The 21,383-nt window shown below is 38.7% G+C and overlaps 1 protein-coding gene and 1 non-coding gene across 2 annotated transcripts; one reads left to right on the top strand and one right to left on the bottom strand.

Annotated features, from left to right (window-relative positions):
* Positions 1-1,496: 1,496 nt before the first annotated feature.
* LOC127747023 (small nucleolar RNA R71) lies at positions 1,497-1,603 on the bottom strand. Its single transcript, XR_008008828.1, has one exon. It is a non-coding gene; the product is annotated as a small nucleolar RNA R71 (small nucleolar RNA).
* A 700-nt stretch (positions 1,604-2,303) lies between these two features.
* On the top strand, positions 2,304-3,254 carry LOC107484943 (uncharacterized). The gene has a single exon (XM_016105494.1). It carries the CDS (start codon positions 2,304-2,306, stop codon positions 3,252-3,254), a length of 951 nt encoding a protein of 316 aa, XP_015960980.1.
* Positions 3,255-21,383: the final 18,129 nt, after the last annotated feature.

Raw genomic sequence — 21,383 nt, 5'->3', positions numbered from 1 at the left:
GAAAAATGAGTAATTGGGTTCCTAGAGTTGGAACATCCAACATTTAGTGTCAATTCTTGGATTGTTAATTGTCCTTGTTCCCACTAACGCTAATTTATTACTAAGGTAATTAGCAAGCAATTTAGGATTTGTGGGTTAAGAACACTTATGCTCATTTAACTTACTCTCCGATGTGAGGGTTAATCAAGTGAGATTAATCCATTCTAATTGTAATAGTTGTGGTTCCAACAAGGAAAGGACCCTTAGCTCATTCCAAGCCAAGATCCCATTTATGCTTTAAATCTTTCACACACTTTCACATTAATCCTTTTTATACCTTACTTGTCTATATTGCATAGTTAGTTCTTTAATTCCTTTATTAGTTCATTTATTACAATTTTGAATGTTCTTTTATTTCTTTATATGTTCATCTCTTTATCGAAATCCCTTTGAGCTTCACAATCGGAATTGCACACTCATTGATCTCGAGTGTCCTTGGGAGACGACCCGGGAACTAAACACTCCCGGAATTGAATTGGTTTTGAATAGTGAAATCTTTGGATTGACATTTGATTGACGATCAATTGTTGGGTTTGGACTATACTTACAACGCCAATCCATTTTTTAGTGTGAAAAATCCAAACCCATGCTCTTGGTCGTTATCAAATTTGGCGCCGTTGCCGGGGAACACTTTAAGTGCAATGAGTGCTATGATTTTGGTTGTTGTAAATATGTGAATATTGTGAATACTTGATTTTTGTTTGCTACTTGGTACTAATTGTAGATAGTGCTTCTATCTAGCTAGTCTTAGTAGTTATTGATTATTAAGTTGGTTTTCGTTTGCTTGCCTATTCTTGTTTTACTTTTCATAATTGCATGCTTTCATTCCTTCCTCAGTTGAATAACACAGTCGCTTCCAAACCCGAGCTTGGCCCCTTTTGTTCCAGAAATAGAAAGAACTTTAACTCATATTAGGCAAGCTCGGCACTGGCTAGCATTTGTGAATAGTGAATCGGGCTTGCTTGAAGAGCACACCAATTCACTATCACCATCAACCCGTGACTATCATTCTTCAAATTAACGAGGAAACCTTATATTCATCTATGGGGAGTGCTGAAATCTTTTGAGTGAATCAGGTGATAGCGGCGGATCCACCTCGTAGAATCACCTTAAGGGAAGCCGGAGCTCCAGACATTAACTTGGAACCAATACAAATCTGGTATCTGCCTTTGTATCCAAATTTTGAGCTCAAGACTAGCACGATAAACTCGCTCCTCAAATACAGTGGGCTACCCGGAAAAGACCTTTTTAAGCATCTAAAGGACTTTCAAGTTGCATGCTCCACTACAAGAAGACATGGTGCAGATGAAGTAGCAGTTTTGGTTTTCACTTTCCCTTTCTCTTTGGAGGAAAAAGCGAAAGAATGGTTTTATACTCAACCGGAATATGTGATTTTCAATTGGGACTTGTTGCGTAAGGAATTTCTGGAAAAGTTCTATCCACCTCAGAAAACAGATAAGCTGTGAAAGGAAATCTCTTGCATTATGCAAAGAGATGGAGAAACTCTTTATGAGTACTGGGAGAGATTCAAGAAGTTGTTGGAAGCTTACCCCCACCACTATATTGGCGAGTTGGTGCTTATCAGTTATTTTTGTCAAGGGATGAATCCCCAAGATAAGCTTCTTCTAGATGCTTCAAGTGGAGGATCCCTCACCAAAAACAAAACCGCCGAGGAAGCTTGGAAAATCATAGCGGACTTGGCAGACTCAACTCAACACTCAAGGGCAGAAAATCCACAACCAAAAGCTTTAAGTGAAGTTTCTGCTTCTAGAGATGCCATTTTGACCAAGACCCTCGATGAGATGACAATTTTGTTGAGACAAATTCCTCAAGTTTTGCTATATCCTCCACCTCAACCTCCAAGAATCGAAGGACCACCAAGATCATGCGGTATTTGTGCTTGTAGTGGCCATTACACTAATGAGTGCCCTCAACTCCAAGAGGACATTACATTAGCGGTAGCCAATCCATACCCACAAAGGTCCAACTACAATCAAGGAGTTCCTCAACATGGAGGAAATCAAAACCAAGGATGGAAGGATAATTCTAATCAAAGATGGAACCAAGCCGCTCAAGCTCAACCCTACCCAAATGTGCAAGCCTACTATCATCAACCTCTTCAAGGTCAACCACAATACCAACAACCCTACCAATAATCCTACCAACAACCACCACAATCTCAACCTCAAAAAAGGTATCAACACCCAAATAGTAGATCTAATCCTCCTCAAGGCAATCAAGCCCCTCCTCCCAATCAACCTTACATGAATGACACACTTCAAGCCTTTATGCAAGAGCAATGGCAGTTTCACAAGAAACAAGAAACATATATGGATACTATTGCCGAAGCTCTCTTCCGTTTGACTCTTTCTCCTCCGACTACACAAAATGCCCAACAAGCTTCAACTTCTAGTGGTCTACCTTCTCAACCTCAACCAAATCCTAAGGGAAGCATCAATGCTATCACCCTTAGGAGTGGCACCAAGTTGGATGAAATTGGTGTTGTGACTACAAGTTTGAGTGAGGAAGCCCACAATGAAGAGATGGGATATGATGTGGAAGTGATGAAGGATGAGGAGAAAAATGTTGCACAAGGTGAGGAGGAACAACTCAAGGTCAAGGAGTCAAAATGGAAGAATCCGCTTGAAGAGCCTATGCCAATTCCCTTTCCAACTTTGGCTAAGAAGGCCAAGAAGCAAGAAGAACTTGACCCCAACATGGTGGAAATATTTAAGAATGTTGAAGTCACCGTCCCTTTCTTCCAAGCCATTCAACAAGTGCCCAAATATGCCAAGTTCCTCAAAGATGTTTGCACGCATAAGGACAAGATTAGCGAGCTCAACAAAAGGCCGGTAGATGATTCTATCTCTTCTCTAATTCCTGAAAAATGTAATGATCCCGGTCCATGTTTGGTTACTTATTTGATTGGTGGGATGAAGTTCATGGATTGTATGTGTGACTTGGTGGCATGCGTAAGCATTATGCCACTCCCCATTTATGAGAGATTGAACTTGTCACCACTTAAGAGATCTGGGGCGAGATTTGTGTTACTAGATAAGAGCCTTGTATCAATTGTGGAGATTGCAGAAAATGTCCTTGTTGACATCCAAGGATTACTCTTCTCGGTAGATTTTCACATATTGGAGACCCCTCCCATTGACTCAGACAAGCCATCATCCATACTCCTTGTAAGGCCATTTTTGAAGATATCCTAATTCAAGCTGGATGCACATTTGGGAGTCTATTCTTTTGAGGCCAATGGCAAGGTAGTAAAATTCACTTTGGAGGAGTCCAAAAAGCCCGTTCTCGAATCCTATTCTATCTTTGGGAGCGATATAATTGAAGATTAAGTGATTGAAGTTAGCAAGGAACCAGAAGAAGAGAATGTTGCCAAGAAATCTAGTTCAATGGATCACACTCAACCTAAGAATGCCAAGGAGTTGAAGATTTTCTTCCTTGGAGAAATTTCAAATTGACCAATGAAGCCATGCAAGTCTAACTTAGGACTCTAAACCAAAATGCTTGGTGGGAGACACCCCACCATGGTAACATTGCTCCAACTTTCTCTTTTGTTTATAGCTTTTTGAATTAATTGCTTTCTTGTCATATGATGATTAGCTTATGATTAGTTTGATGTTTTTTGAGTTAGATAAGTTGAATTGTTTGTGGAACATTGATAGCAAAATTCGTGTTAGTTAGGAATTTCTCTTATAGAAAGAAGAATTTCGTTGTAAGCATAGCTCCAAACCAACAAACAACTCTCACATCAAATTAAATTTGAGTTGTCACAAGTACAAACCCCAAATGAAAATTAACCAAAGTATTAAACTCCGGGTCGTCTCACGAGGATGGCAATGAAGTGGTCAATTATTGGCTACGAAGATGTAAGGGATTTGGTTGATAAAAAGAGCGAGAATTTAGATGGCAAGAAAAATAAATCAAGCAAGCAATTAAAGAAAGCAAAATAAAGAAAAGAAATTAATAAAGAGATACATTCATGGCAAGAATTGAGATCATAGGCCTTCCATCCTAGTCACTAATAACAATATTTAACAAGAATTTATCTTATTTTGTCATCTCCAACATTGGAAGAAGGTGTAAGTTATCTTCCGTGAGAGAAAGTCAAACAAGACTAGCTAATCTCAATCCAAATGTCCCAATCAACTCGCTAATTGAATTAGCAAGAGATTAGAGTCAATGAAAATAATATTAACTAACAACTCTAGATCACCAATCTAGATTGGGTTTTCATGACTCAAGATTGCCCAATTACTCTTTCCAAGCCAAGAATGCTCAAAGTCTACTCTAAAGCCCAACCAAGTATTTTGTCAAACACTTAGTGGATACAAATGGAAAGCATAGTAAATGTGCAAGAACAATAAATCTACCAACTACCAATTGCAAGAGAAGTAAATTCACAACTCAATTCATCAATAAAAAGAAACATCAACATTAAATTGCATTGAAGAAAAGATCCAAATCCATCAAGAGTTCAACATCACAAAAGAGACATAAAGGAGAAATTAACATGAAAACTAAGGAAATCAAGTAGTAGGAACAAAAAATCATAAAAGGAATAAGAAGAAAACATGTAATTGAACCTAGATCTAAGATGGAATTGTCCTAGAAACCCTAATTCTAGAGAGAAGAGGGAGCTTCTCTCTCTAGAAACTAAACTACATGATGATATACTACAAACAATTGCTCCCCCCTTTGATTGGGCTTCAATTCTGCATGAATACACTCAGAAATAGGTTGGAATTGGACCTGGGCTGCTCATAAATCGGCCCCAGCGTTTTGCCTTTAAGTGAGTCACGTGCGAGTATCGGCGCGTACGCGCCATGTGTGCGTGCGCGTCGATTAGCTATTTCTTCATCCGCGTGGACGCGTCATGTACACATGCGCGTCTCTATGCGAAATCACTTTTGCGCGTGCGCGCCTTGTATGCGTGCGCGCCCATCGATGCATTCCTAATTCTTGTTTCCTCATGCATTCTCCATTTTGCATGCTTTTCTCCTCACTTCTTCCATCCAATACTTGCCTTATGAACCTGAAATCACTCAACAAACAAATCAAGGCATCGAATGAAATTAAAGTGAGTTAAAATCACCAATTTAAGGGCCTAAAAAGCATGTTTTTACACTTAAGCACAATTCAATGGAGAATTACAAAACCATACTATTTTATTGAATGAATGTGGGAAAAGGTGAATAAATCCCCTAAAATAAGCATAAGATAAACCATGAAATTGGGGTTTATCAAATCTCCCCACACTTAAACTAAGCATGTCGTCATGCTAAAATCAAGAAAGAAGCAAATGGGTATCAACATTTATTCAATGCAAACTAACTAAATGCAACCTATCTATATGCAATCTATCTATATGAATGCATCCACTTGGTCAAAACAAGTCAATTTCCAAGAATACATATATAAGTACAAGGGCTAAAACAATAACAATCAAAGCAAACCCACAATTGAATTGAATTATTGAAAGATTTTACAAACTTGCAAGAATAGATGATCATGGGTGGAAACATGTAATTGAGCGATCGAACCTTCACCGGACGTGTATCCGCTCTAGTCACTCAAGTGTATGGGGTTGATTCACTCAATTCCCCCTAATCATGTTTTCCAAGATTTGTTTTTCATCTAACAATCAACAATTATTTCATGAATGCATACAAATATCATGAGGTCTTTTCCATAGGTTGTAATGGGGCTAGGGTCAAGGTAAGGATGCATATGGTCGAGTGGACTAGAATTTGAATCTTTGATTAACCTAAGCTTCCAACCTAACCTATATAACAACCTATACAATTCAAAGCTAACCTAAATACCCATTCTTTACTTTTTCACACACTCATGCATTCTACTTTTGGTCACTTACACATATGCATTGATTTTTATTGAGCTTTACTTGGGGCATTTTGTCCCCTTTTTATTGCTTGTTTTTTTCTTCCTTTTTCTATATTCTTTTTCTTTTGATATATATATATATACACTTTATTTTTCAATAAAGTATATACAAAAGTATCAATGCATATGGTTTTACATTCAATGCATGAGTATGTACCCAATTCCCAAAATTTTGACAAAAGTACAAAAATATACTTTCATCCCAACCAATGTTCCCAACTCTCCCAAACTTGAGTGATAAGCACTCTCATTAACCTAAGCTAATCAAAGATCCAAACAAGGGACATTTATTGTTTTTCGCTTTAGGCTTGTAATGTGCTAAGATTAAGAACAAATGGGTTAAGCATAGGCTCAAAATTGGTTAACAATGGAAGATAATGAAACAACGGCCTCAATCATATAAGTGCATGTATACACAAAATAATGGACATATAGAATCAAACAATTCAAAGATTACAATCATAGAAAGAGAATAGTGCACACAAGAATAAAAATAAGTGGTTATATGATGTAACCACACAATTAGGCTCAAATCTCACATGCTTGTGTTCTTAGCTCAAAAACATGATCCACAATTGTATAATTCAAGCAAGTTCTAAACATTTTTTTTTTCAATCAATTGGGGTGCCCTATAGGTAAAATTCTTGAAAATTTTCATTATTTTGACTAAGCTTGATATATACATATGCTATGCAAGAAAATGCAACTAAAAATCCTAAAATGAAATGCAAAAAGTGTTGGGATTAGAAACTTGTTACCCAAAAATGCCGAGTGGTCGGATGACCTCCCTACACTTAAAGGTTTGCACCGTCCTCGGTGCACTCAAAGATGAGCAAGGGGGTACGACGACTTTCTTAGTTGCCACCTTCAGCTGGTAGGTCAACCGACGCTGTGTGTTCTTCTCCTGCTTCCGTTTTTGCTTATGATGGTTCATCCTGAACATGGAAAACAGGAGATAATAAGACAAGTAAATGCACAAGCAAGGAAGCATGGATTGTTGGAATGAGGTAAATCACTAGAATTGAGTGAGTGAATTAGTGTGACATTAATGAAAAATAAGTGTGTGGGTCCTAACTTGCATGCGGTTTAGAACTCACACCCTAGTATTTAGAAACCATGTCACAATTGTACAAAAGAAAACACACATTTTACTCATTCTAGTGTGCTTGAAATACTTCAAAAGACTTGTAGGTTAAGTCAACCAACAAGTAGTAAAGAGGCATGAAAGCATTCAAGCAATTAATCATGCAATTGTGAAATTGGATAATGCATGGGCATTGATTGATGTGTAAGTAAACTTAGTGAACAAAATGGTATATAAAACTTACACAACAACCAATGGCACATATTGAAGTTGTTGCAACACCTAAGTGACATAGTAGTGAAACACACGAATGCTATAGAACTTAGGAAAAAAGAAGATAAAAGTGGAAATCAATCACGTAGCAAGCATGGTCCACAAAGCTTTACAAAGCTCAAAAATATGTCACTAGGTAAGCTTTCGATCCAATTTCACAATTTCGCAATCTCAATGCATGAAATAAGTGATGTGAATAAGGGTAAATCACAAACAAGCATCACCTAAAAAAATGCAATGATAATATACAATTGCCTAGCAATGGATGATGAATGCATGGTGGCCAAAATATGCAAATCAAAAGAGTTAAGAAGCTTAAAGGCAATGTAGCGTTCACTTGGTGTTCACAATCATGAAGCATTAAGAATCCAAAACCAAATGACAAAATATAACCTCAACAATTAAATCCAACAATGACAATCAAAGAGAATTATGCTAAAATAGCATCAGTTAATACTAAGCAGCAATAAACGGCAAACAAAATTAATAATCCAACACTTATAATGAAATGAAAAATTAAACTAATTAAATAAGTAACTAACTAACTAAAAGAAATGGTTATGTATGGTGTTTGGTAGGGTTGGATGATGATTGAAGGGTGGAAAGAGAAGAAAAGAAGGAAAGAAATGGAAAGAGGAGAAGAAAAGAAGGTAGGTGAAACAGGGCAATCCACGCGTGCAGGTCATGTACGCGTAAGCATGGATTGATGCAATGGTAGCGACGTGTGCGCGTGATGAGTTATTTGGAGCGGCGATGCGTACGCGTGAAGTACGCGTGCGCGTGCCTTGGGCATAAAATTGGCACACTTCAGGCACAACTCTCAGGTGAATGTATGGAGGGATAGAACTTTTGGATCCACGCGTACGCGCCATGTACACGTGCGCGTGGATGGTCGAAAATGCTTGGGGCACGCGTACGCGTGGGTGACACGTACGCGTGGGTGACGCGTACGCGTGGGTTGGTGCTCTGTTTTTCAAAATTTTTCTATGTTTTTGCACCAAACCAACCATTCCAAACCTCCAAACAACTACCAAAACATCATAAAACCTTATTTAACATACTAGACTCCCAATTAAACTTAACTAATCAAACAAAACATGAAATTAAACTAATTATTAGCAATATTTACAAAAAGGAAAAAAGAAAGATGTTACCATGGTGGGGTGTCTCCCACCTAGCACTTTTGTTTATTGTCCTTAAGTTGGACTTATGGGGAGCTCTCCATCAAGGTGGCTTGTGCTTAAATCCATCCTTGAACATCCACCAATGCTTAGACTTCCAATAAACTCTATCTTCCAAAGTTAATAACTCCAAGCCTTGATGAAGTTCTTCACAAACCATGGGCTCCCAAAAGTGATCCTCCTCTTGTAAGCCAGGATCCCACACTTTATTTTCACACCCGTCTTTGAGTTGATCATGGTGAGTTCTTCCGGGTAGCAAGTGAGATGAATTCTCATGGAAGCACCAAACTACCCTCCTAGACCCATTCAATTGAGAAACACACCAATTCATGCTCCTCAATTTTGAGCTTCCAACCATAATGAACCTAGATTTACACCGCCAACTACTAAACATTCTCCTCTTATGCTTAATTCCGCAAAGCGCCTTAAGTTGGCCATCCGTCTCAAGCAAACCAAATTCAAGTGGGATAATAAAGCTAAAAGTTAGAAGTTTTACCCACTTAAATGAAGGATCAGATGGTAACCTAGGTAGAGAGGTTCCCAATGGTCTTGATAGAGCATGTTCCACTCCCGTCCATCCTCTTCTAGAGGCTTCCACCACTTGGCAAGGTTCTTCAAGCTTTACCTCTTGCCAAGCTTCCTCAAGTTCACATTCTTCTTCACTAATGTCTTTTAGCTCTTCCCCATCACTCAAATCATAAATAGGAGGTTGAGTGAAATCTACCTCATCATCAATTCCAAGCATAGTGGGGAAGGATTCTTCAAACTCAAAAGGATCATATGTTGATGCGGAATTATCATAAATAGGAGGGCCTATTGCTTGGGATACTTCTTCCAATTCTTCAATCACATTGTGCCTTGGAGGTTATGCACTCTCCTCCTCAACATCAACTTCAAACTCCATGGAAGGAGGCTCTTCAAGTTGTGATTCCTCTATGTACTCAACATATCCTAAGGTGCCAACCACTATTTCCTTTTGTTCAATAATATCCTCCTACTCCTCTTGTTGCACTTCTTGCTTTAAATCCTCTTCTTCACCTTGGAGCTTCAAGTTCATTCTCTCACTAAGCTCTTTGGTTGCCTCTCCACATTCAACAATGGGAATGCCTTGATCGCACAAGCTTAGGCAAGATGAGTAGATTTTGCTAACGGCTTCTACCATGATAGCCATTTTTGCTCCTAACTCCGCAAACTTCTTTTCATCTTCCTCTTGTCACCTTAAGATATGAAATTCAAGATCTCTCAATTCCTGCATGGAGGTTTCATCGGAAGCTGATGGTGAAAGAGAGGGTTCATCGTTTGAGGGAAGGTTATTGTAATTGGAAGGTGGTTCATATTGGTAAAATTCTTGAGGTGGTATGTATGGACTTTGTGGTTCATAGGAGTATTGGTGTTAGAATGGTGGTGGTTCTAGATATGGTTCATATGGTGGTTGGTATGGTGGATATGGGTTAGGGTCATATGGAGGTGAATGGTGGCATGAGGCTTGTGAGTATGGTGGAGGGCTATATTGAGGAGGGGGTTCATATGCATATGATGATTGTGGTTGACAACCACAATGAGGGTCATCACATACATTAGATTGGTATGCATCAAGATTTGAATTGTATCTATAAGAAGCCGGAGGAGGTTGTTGCCAAGAAGGTTATCAATAAGCTTGAGGCTCCTCCCACATTTGATCTCCAAATCCTTGATGCACATCCCCATTGAAGCTTCTATTTCCTACAACATATTTGTAACCATGCTCATAGCCAAAAGGGTGAGAATTCATAGTGAAAGAGAAAATAAAACAAAAGCTAACAAGAAACAAAGAGAACAAAATCCTACAACTAGCAAAAACTAACAAACAAACCAAAAATCAAGCTATTCACAATATATACAATAGCCAACAACATAGCACCATTGCAATCCCCGGCAATGGCGCCATTAATTTGATAGCGAGAATCGTGTTGGTTAGGAATTTCTCTTATAGAAATAAGAATTCCGTTGTAAGCATAGCTCCAAACCAACAAACAACTCTCACATCAAATTAAATTTGAGTTGTCACAAGTACAAACCCCAAATGAAAATTAACTGAAGTATTTAAACTCCGGGTCGTCTCACGAGGATGGCAATGAAGTGGTCAATTATTGGCTACGAAGATGTAAGGGGTTTGGTTGATAAAAGGAGCGAGAATTTAGATGGCAAGAAAAATAAATCAAGCAAGCAATTAAAGAAAGCAAAATAAAGAAAAGCAATTAATAAAGAAAGACATTCATGGCAAGAATTTAGATCATAGGCCTTCCATCCTAGTCACTAACAACAATAATTAACAAGAATTTATCTTATTTTGTCATCTCCAATATTGGAAGAAGGTGTAAGTTATCTTCCATGAGAGAAAATCAAACAAGACTAGCTAATCTCAATCCAAATGTCCCAATCAACTCGCTAATTGAATTAGCAAGAGATTAGAGTCAATGGAAATAATATTAACTAACAACTCTGGATCATTAATCTAAATTGGGTTTTCACGACTCAAGATTGCCCAATTACTCTTTCCAAGCCAAGAATGCTCAAAGTCTACTCTAAAGCCCAACCAAGCATTTTGTCAAACACTTGGTGGATACAAATGGAAAGCATGGTAAATGTGCAAGAACAATAAATCTACCAACTACCAATTGCAAGAGAAGTAAATTCACAACTTAATTCATCAATAAAAAGAAACATCAACATTAAATTGCGTTGAAGAAAAGATCCAAATCCATCAAAAGTTCAACATCACAAAAGAGACATAAAGGAGAAATTAACATGAAAACTAAGGAAATCAAGTAGTAGGAACAAAAAATCATAAAAGGAACAAGAAAAAAAACATGTAATTGAACCTAGATCTAAGATGGAATTGTCCTAGAAACCCTAATTCTAGAGAGAAGAGGGAGCTTCTCTCTCTAGAAACTAAACTACATGATGCTATACTACAAAAAATTGCTCCCCCCTTTGCTTGGGCTTCAATTATGCATGAAATACACTCAGAAGCAGGTTGGAATTAGGCCTGGGCTACTCAGAAATCGGCCCCAGTATTTTGCCTTTAAGTGAGTCACGTGCGAGTATCGGCGCGTACGCGCCATGTGCGCGTGCGCGTCGATTGGCTATTTCTTCATCCGCGCGGACGCGTCATGTACGCGTGCGCGTCTCTATACGAAATCACTTTTGCGCTTGCGCGCCTTGTACGCATGCGCGCCCATCAATGCATTCCCAATTCTTGTTTCCTCATGCATTCTCCACTTTGCATGCTTTTCTCCTCATTTCTTCCATCCAATACTTGCCTTATGAACCTAAAATCACTCAACAAACACATCAAGACATCGAATGGAATTAAAGTGAGTTAAAATTACCAATTTAAGGGCCTTAAAAGCATGTTTTTACACTTAAGCACAATTCAAGGGAGAATTACAAAACCATGCTATTTTATTGAATGAATGTGGGAAAAGGTGAATAAATCCCTTAAAATAAGCATAAGATAAACTACGAAATCGGGGTTTATCAAACATAAATTTATGCATGTTTGTATGATTTGTGGTTGATATGTTGATGTGCTAAGGCTTGGTACCTTAGTTTTGAAAAGAAAATTTTTTGTAAAACAGGGTATCTGTGCATACGCACCCTGCTGTGCATGCGCACACAACTGCGATTTTCACCATCTGTGCGTGTGCACGAGACTGTGCGCATGCAGCACCTTGCAGTGCTCTCTGGTCGTAGTGCCAGCACAGTCTATGCGTGAACGCTGTCCTGTTTTTCTTGACCTGTACGTGCGCACCACATTGTGCGTACGCACACATTCCCCTTCTCGCGCTTCTTGTGCGGCCGCACAGATGTGTGCGTCCAGACACCAATTGGCAGCCCCTCTGGTGGGAGTGTTGGAATGCCTTGTGTGTGTGAACGCCCCCTATATTGGTCTCTGTGCGTGCGCACGGACCTATGTGCGCACGCACACGTGATTCTTTTCCTCAAGCAATTCCTTTTCATAAAAAAAAGAAGCCATCTGTGCGAGCGCATGGCCCGGTGCGTCCGCATACTCTAATACAGTCCCTCTGTTGGCAGCGATCGACACAATGTGCGTTCACACCCCTCTATTTTTGTCTTCTATGCATTCGCACAGATCCTTGTGTGTACGCACACGACTTGACCTGGGCAATAACAGGGCACGCTCCCCTATTGAGACAGCAGCTTTTCTTTTTCTTCTTCTCTCCACTGCTGTTGCTCCTTCTTCAGCCCAACCCTAAGGCGACCCTGTCGCCGGCCGCCGCCGCCATCAGCCACCACCATCTCTCTCTCTCACACTCTCTCTCCTACTATCTCTCTCTTGCTTCTCTTTCTTCCTTTCTTTCTTTTCTTTGTTCACCACCGGTGAGTTTTCATACTCTGGTGCTTCTTTTCGGCGAAGCTAACCGCTGCAAGCTCGCAGTGGCTATAAGAAGTGTCATTGTTCCCTCCCCAATTCTTGTTTTCTTCAACCTTTAATTTTCAGGTTTTTATTTTCTTTTAATGTTGACTTTTTGAAGTTGTTTTTATTTTCTTTTCATGTTGCTTAGATTAGGTTTATTACTTTCTTTATTTCTCTTTGTATTGCAAGTTTTGATACTTGATTGTTGGGTTGATTATGATTAAATATGAGCATTGATTGTGATAAGTTTGCACATTGCATATCACATGTTTGATCAAATGTCTCAATGAACATTTTGTTTGATTCATATGACATGGCCATCATATGCATTCAATTTATCTCTTGTTAGGCATATTGTATGAATTGTGCAACTTCAAATATGACTTTTGATGATAATCAAGTTGAATTTACCAATGCATTTCCTTGTTCTTATGCTTGAAGTTCCAAACACCCAAATCTTTCATGACTTGTGTTGTTGATGGGTGATTTTGGTTGCAAATACATTGTGTTTGGTGGAACTAAAATTTCATTGTTCATCTTGGAATTTTGATTAAGTGATCACTTTACAAATGTTCAATTTTTTATGATGTCTTGATCAAACATCTTTTAACTTTAACTTAAGAACATTGTACATGTGATTACTACTTCTTGAGGATGAACAAATGACATTTCACTTTGAGTGAATGGTTATTGTTGTTGTACAACCTTTTTGCTAATGAACTTTCATGCCGACAACCTCAATGACTATTCCATTCAAAGAATTCAAATGGATCATTTGGTGCTTGCTTGAAGTTGCTTTCATGTCCATACTCTAGATTTGCAGCTTAAGCACTTAATTGTAAAGCATTAAGCTTTGATTGGTTGAGAGTGTAATTGCCATTGAATCCGGCTGGTGTGTGTGTTCTAACCGCACGCACCCTTGGAATACACACATTGTCTTACTTGGAAATCGCACTATTTTCAAAAGCTTCCAATTAAGAATTCAACTTACTTAACTTTATTAGTGCTTCCTTGTTACTCTTATTTTATTGTTTCCCTATGATCTCAAAAATCTTTTGTTTTAATTTTAGGATGCGGAGGAAAGGAAAAACACTGGTCACTCTACCGGTTGTGGAACCTACAATTCGCCCATCTAGACCTTACTTCATGGATCGCCCAAGTGATAACCCATATGTCTTGGTTAACCAAAGAGCCGAGTTTCGAAATGAGAAATTTGAGAAAAGGACAATCCATTGGGAACGAACGCTTGAGGTTCCAATCAAATACAAGGAGGTCATCCATGAACGGATTGCCTCGCTTCATTGGAAATTTCTTTAGGAAGACCCAATTGAAGTTAATGAATCCATGGTGTGGGAATTCTACGCCAACTATCAAACTTGGAAAGCGGAGTCAGGATTCCTCTAGGAAAAAAGGTTGGATACTTCCAACCAAGCTCTAGAATCTGAAGATCTCCCACATTCTGCCCGAGAAAAATGATTATCTAAGAATCAAAGCGAATGTGTTCAAGGAGAGGATGTCTTTAGCTCCTATTCTTAAGAGAATTGGCCATCCCGGTGTGACTTGGGAGTTTGGCAAATGGAGAAATTCTGTTCCCACTAGTATTGCTTACTCCAATTTGAATGCCTAGGCTCGTATTTGGCATCAAATTGTGGCGGACTACATCATTCCTAGCACCCATGCTACCCATGTCAGATTCAAACTGCTTTGCTACTTTGGGCTATTATGGAAGGAAACAACATAGCCATTGTACCTTTGATACGCACATCGATTTGGAAACTGATTGAGAAGAAGAAGATCAACATTCTTTTCCATCGATGGTGATGCGTTTAGCAATAGCAGCGGGGGTAGAGAGGCAACTGGCGGACATCATGTTCGAGATTCCAACAAGCAACAAGTTCATTCCGAAGGGAGAATTGGAAGGATCAACAAAGAAAACACCCTCCAAGAGGAAGGCACCCACAGCACCACCATCAAGTCTACCAACTTCATCAACTCCTTTACCGTTTCTCTGGTCTCTTCCGGACTTATACCAAGATATCTTGTACGATATCCTCCACATGGAGCAAGTGGAGCACAAGCGTTTCGAGTGGATAGTGACAAATCTAGAAGGAAAAGACCCCAGCCCAACTCCTAAAGCTTCATCCAAGCTAGTTGGAGAGGAGTATGATGAAGGTGACCAACCCAATTCCGATACCACCGGCTAAAGGTGGACCCCTGAGGCTCTCATTCTCCTAAATTATAAGCATGCACGGAGGACCGTGCACGAACTAAGTGTGGGGGAGGATCGATGACTTCAAAGGGGTAAAATTCTTTTCTCAAAACACTTTGCAATACCTTTTTAGTTCTTTTTCTTCATTTATAGTAGTTCTATTTCTATTACATCTTGTTTGGTTTGTTTGTATATATTTCTTTAGTGTTTGTAGTTATATGGTAGTTAACGCTTGCATGTTGCATGATAGAGTGAATAAATTTGGTGAAACACCAAAAAATTTTCATGAAATCTTTTTTAGGGCGTACCATTGATTGAATTGAAGAAAATTTTGTGTTTTTCAACTTGCTTGGAGTATTCTATTTGTAGAACATAGAAAAAGAGCTAGAGCAACATACCTTGTAAGATTTGACCTCTAATAGATGGTTGCATTTTTCAACCATAATGTTTGTTCTTGTGTGATTGTACTCTTTTTTTATTGTGATCTTGGATTTGCATGATTCTTTATGTCTTGTATTTATTGTTTGGGTGCATTTAGCATGATTGAGGCCATCTTTGATGTTAAACTCACTAACCTATATGGCCAACCCTTACATTCACCTTTGTGAACCCCTTTTAAGCCTGTAAATTCCCTTTTGTTCTAATATGAGCACATTATTCTCCCTTAAACAAAAAACCATTGATGACCCTGAATTACTCTTTGATTAGCTTGGATGGATTAGTGTGCATATTCTAAGTGTGGAGGAAATTGTTGGGAAGCATTGGTGATAAAAGTATGGAACTCATTGTGAAAATTTGGCAATTGGGTAATGCTCATGCATTCACTATTTAAGTCATATGCATCTCTTGTGCTAACAAAGACAAGAAAAGTTGTATGTAAAAAAACAAAAAAAAACTTGTGCATAATAGAATATGAAATAAATAAAAAGTTAAATAAAGGATGCATATGTTCATGTTTTGAAAAAAAAGTTCATGAGTAGGGTGAGATGAGAGAAAAAATGGGTAGATAGGTTGAATTGTTATGTGTATATAGGTGATATAGGATTAGGTGGACACTTGAGCTAATCGAAGAACTAATTCTTTAAGTCCACTTAACCATATTTATCCTACCTAAATCTTAGCCCCATTACAACCCTCCAAAGACCTCATGATATTTGTTTTTCATGCATCAAATACTAGTTGATTGTTAGATGACTTGCAAATCTTTGAAAAGCATGATAAAAGGAGAATTGAGTGATTAAGCCCTAAACACTGAGTGAATTGAGTGAATACACATCCGGTGAGGGGTTTGATCGCTCAATTCTATGTTTTTAAATCTCATGTTATATCTCCTTGCAAGTTGTTTGATTGGATAGTTTTGAAATTTTCAATTGAATTCTTTGGACATTTATTTAGATGCATGAACTCTTTGTATTGGCCCTAAAGCTTTCTTGTGATGGATTGGAATTTCATGGTTTGTTTTTGCCAACTTTAAGTAGAATACATATTAGTAAGTAGCCTTTAGGATAGTTGCATGCATTTAGGTAGTACATAGAATAAATTATTTTTCCTTTCATCTATCTCCTTTGAATGTGTTTAGCATGAGGATATGCTAGTGTCTAAGTGTGGGAGAATTGATGAATCCATATTTGATGATGATTTTTGGTTGAAATTGAATGGATTTTATCATATAAACTTGCACTTATTCTCTTAAATAGCATGCTTTTGAACTTTCATCCTAATTTGTGCTTGATTATGAAAACATGCTCTTTTGTCCCTAATTTAGCCTATTTTTATTCCATTTGCCTTCCATTTGATGCCTTGATATTGTTTGTCAGTGATTTTAGATGTATAAGGTAGTAATCGCTTGGAGAGAATGGAAGAGGAGCATGCAAAGTGGAAGAAGCATGAAGAATCAAAGGAGAAGAGCACAACGATGTGTGTGTACGCACAGACCTGCGTGCATACGCACAGGCATCAGAATGGAGCGATGCGTGCACGTGAGCTGCATTGTACGCGCCCGCGCGAACATTCAGAGCATCGCTTAGTGTGCGTGCGCATAGCCACTCATGCGTACTCACAGATAGAGTTTTTAGCAGAGTGTGCGTGCGCACACGTCTGTGCGTACGCACAAGTGCCCGCACATGCTTTCATTAAAATTGCATGTGACTCGCAATTTTGGTGGGTTGGAGGCCCATTTCTAAAGCCAATAGCTCATATTGAAGGGAAAAATGAAGACCATAGCATAACATAACATTAGGATAGTTTTAGGAGTAGTAGTAGGAAGCTTTAGAGTAGTTTTTCTCTAAGTTTTTCTTCATCTCTATTAAGGTTTATACTAGGGTTTTATATTCAAGTGCCATTTCCATTTTTGATATTGGATTTTGCCAACTTCCATTGTAAGTATCTCTTTGTTACTACTCTTTATAGCTACATTGTTCATACTCTTTCTTATAATTCAAGTCATAGTTCAATTTTGTTTACTTTTTGCAATTTCAATTTCTTGTTGATGAATTTAATGATTGATGATTGTTACATACTTGCTTGAGTTATTATTGTTGATTGAGATTATTTATTGATTTTATTTTCAAGCCTTTTTCTCATTTTTCCCATGTTTAGTGTCTTTGCCCACCAAGTATTTGACAAAATGTCAATTATGATTATGGGCTAATTTTCTACCTCTTGGCTTGGGAAAAATGAGTAATTGGGTTCCTAGGTTGGAATGTCCAACATTTAGTGTCAATTCTTGGATTGTTAATTGTCCTTGTTCCCACTAACGCTAATTTGTTGCCAAGGTAATTAGCAAGCAATTTAGGATTTATGGGTTAAAAACACTTATGCTCATTTAACTTACTCTCCGATGTGAGGGTTAACCAAGTGAGATTAATCCATTCTAATTGTAATAGTTGTGGTTCCAACAAGGAAAGGACCCTTAGCTCATTCCAAGCCAAGATCCCATTTATGCTTTAAATCTTTCACACACTTTCACATTAATCCTTTTTATACCTTACTTGTCTACATTGCATAGTTAGTTCTTTAATTCCTTTATTAGTTTATTTATTACAATTTTGAATGTTCTTTTATTTATTTATATGTTGATCTCTTTATCGAAAACCCCTTGAGCTTCACAACCGGAATTGCATACTCATTGATCTCAAGTGTCCTTGGAAGACTACCCGGGAATTAAACACTCCCGGAATTAAATTGGTTTAGACTAGTGACATCTTTGGATTGACATTTGATTGACGATCAATTGTTGGGTTTGGACTATACTTGCAACGACAATCCTATTTTTAGTGTGAAAAATCCAAACCTATGCTCTTGGTCGTTGTCAATCACTCCACTTGAAGAAGACACCTGCAGAGACGCAGAAACTCATTGAAATGGTTGCAAACAACCAATTCATGTACACTTCCGAGAGAAACTCTATGAACAATGGGGTAGCTCAGAAAAAAGGAGTCCTGGAAGTTGACACTCTGAATGCCATATTAGCTCAGAACAAGATATTGACCCAACAGGTCAATATGATCTCTCAGCATTTGACTGAATCACAAGCTGCAATTGGAAGCACTCGAGAAGCTTCCTATGAAGGAGACGCTTATGATCCAGATCAACCATCAATGGAGGAGGTGAATTACATAGGAGAGCCCTATAGAAACACCTATAATCCATCATAGAAGAATCATCCTAACCTTTCATGGAATGATCAACAGAAGCCTCAACAAGGCTTCAACAATAATCAAGGTGAAAGAAACCAAAATAGGTTCAACAACATACCACCATTCTCATCTTCTCAGGAACATATAGAGACTCCTTGGCAGAGCCTTTTTGACTTAGTTAGTATAGTCTCCAACCTCTCTAAAACCACTCATAGTTTTATAACTGAAACAAGGTACTCAATTAGAAATTCGGAGGTACAAATTGGTCAGCTAAGCAAGAAAATCCCTGAGACTCCTCCTAACACTCTTCCTAATAACACTGAAGTAACTCCAAGAGAAGAGTGCAATGCCATCACCACAAAGGCTGAGGCCTAATTTGAAGAGGATGAGTTGGTGTTGAATGCCAGTAAGGAAGACCTTACTGTGCGTTCAACGCCCATGTTGGCACAAAAGTTGGCGTTGAACGCCAGTAAGAAAGACCTTACTGGGCGTTCAACGCCCAAATTAGCAGAGAAGCTGGCGTTGAACGCCAGTAAAGAGGTTCTTGCTAAGCTTTCAATGCCCATTACAGCTTTTCCTGTTGAAGATCTAAAGGCAACTAAGGCTCATGAGGAAACTATAGAAATTTCCTTGAGTGCCTTGTTGCAAATCATGGATTAAAAGGATCACTCCTCCTCTGATGAGGAAGAGAAAACTAGGGAAGAGCAAGTTGCTCGTTACCTAGGATTCCTCATGAAGCTGAATGCTAAGTTGTTTGCCACAGAGCCATTGGCGGAAGAATCTCCAGTGCTCACCAAGGAACTCAATGCCTTAGTTCAGCAGAAACTACCTCAGAAGCTGTCGGATCCTGGACTCTTCCTGATTCCCTGCACCATAGGCACCATTACCTTTGATAAGGCTCTGTGTGACATAGGGTCAAGCATAAACCTTATGCCACTCTCTGTAGTGGAGAAGATGGGAATCTTTGAGGTACAAGCTACAAGAATCTCACTAGAGATGGCAGACAAGTCCTTGAAAAAGGCTTATGGACTGGTAGAGGATGTCTTAGTAAAAGTTGAAGACTTTTACATCCCTAATGATTTCATAGTCCTGGATACTGGGTTGGAAGAAGATGAATCAATCATCCTTGAAAGACCCTTCCTAGCCACTGCCAATGCCGTCATTGATGTTGCAAAGGGAGAGATAATTTTATAGTTAAATTCACATCTTGTTCAAGATGCCTAGCTGATGAGCGGACAATTTATACGCTTTTTGGCATTGTTTTTAGGTAGTTTTTAGTAAGTTCAAGCTACTTTTAGGGATGTTTCCATTAGTTTTTATGTTAAATTCACATTTCTGGACTTTACTATGAGTTTGTGTGTTTTTCTGTAATTTCAGGTAAATTCTGGCTGAAATTGAGGGACTTGAGCAAAACTCTGAAAAAGGCTGACAAAAGGACTGCTGATGCTGTTGGAATCTAACCTCCCTGCACTCAAAATGGAGTTTCTGGAGCTACAGACCTCTAAATGGCGCTCTCTCAACGGCGTTGGAAAGTAGACATCCAGAGCTTTCCAGCAATATATAATAGTCCATACTTTATTCGGAAATTGATGACGTAACTTGGCGTTGAACGCCAAGTACATGCTGCTGTCTTGAGTAAAACGCCAGAAACACGTCATGATCCGGAGTTGAACGCCCAAAACACGTTATAACTAGAAGTTCAACTCCAAGAGAAGCCTCAGCTCGTGGATAGATCAAGCTCAGCCCAAGCATACACCAAGTGGGCCCTGGAAGTGGATTTATGCATCAATTACTTACTCATGTAAACCCTAGTAGCTAGTCTAGTATAAATAGGATAAGTTACTATTGTATTAGACATCTTTTGACAGTTTAATCTTTTGACTATTCAATCTCTTGATCATGGAGAGGGCTGGCCATTCGGCCATGCCTGAACCTTTTACTTATGCATTTTCAACAGTGGAGTTTCTGCACACCATAGATTAAGGGTGTGGAGCTCTGCTGTACCTCAAGTTTCAATACAATTACTATTAGTTTCTATTCAATTCTCTTCTATCCTTATTCCAAGATATACGTTATACTTAACTTTGATGAATGTGATGATCCGTGACACTCATCATCATTCTCACCTATGAACGCGCGTGATTGACAACCACTTCCGTTCTACCTTAGGCCGGGCGCATATCTCTTAGATTCCCCAACAGAATCTTCGTGGTATAAGCTAGATAGATGGCGGCATTCATGAGGATCCGAAAAGTCTAACCTTGTCTGTGGTATTCCGAGTAGGATTCCGAGATTGAATGACTATGACGAGCTTCAAACTCCTGAAGGCTGGGCATGATGACAAACGCAAAAGAATCAAGGGATTCTATTCCAACCCGATTGAGAACCGACAGATGATTAGCCGTGCTGTGACAGAGCATAGGACCTTTTTCACTGAGAGGATGTGATGTAGCCATTGACAACAGTGATGCCCTACATACAGCTTGCCATGGAAAGGAGTAAGAAGGATTGGATGAATGTAATAAGAAAGTAGAGATTCAAGAGGAGCACAGCATCTCCATATGCCTATCTGAAATTTCCACTATTGATTTACATAAGTATTTCTATCCCTTTTTATTTC

This window comes from Arachis duranensis, chromosome 4 (genome assembly GCF_000817695.3).
Source record: "Arachis duranensis cultivar V14167 chromosome 4, aradu.V14167.gnm2.J7QH, whole genome shotgun sequence".
Taxonomy (NCBI): domain Eukaryota; kingdom Viridiplantae; phylum Streptophyta; class Magnoliopsida; order Fabales; family Fabaceae; genus Arachis; species Arachis duranensis.
The sequence above is the reverse complement of the archived record's forward strand: the minus strand, read 5'-3'. Positions and strand labels throughout refer to the sequence as shown.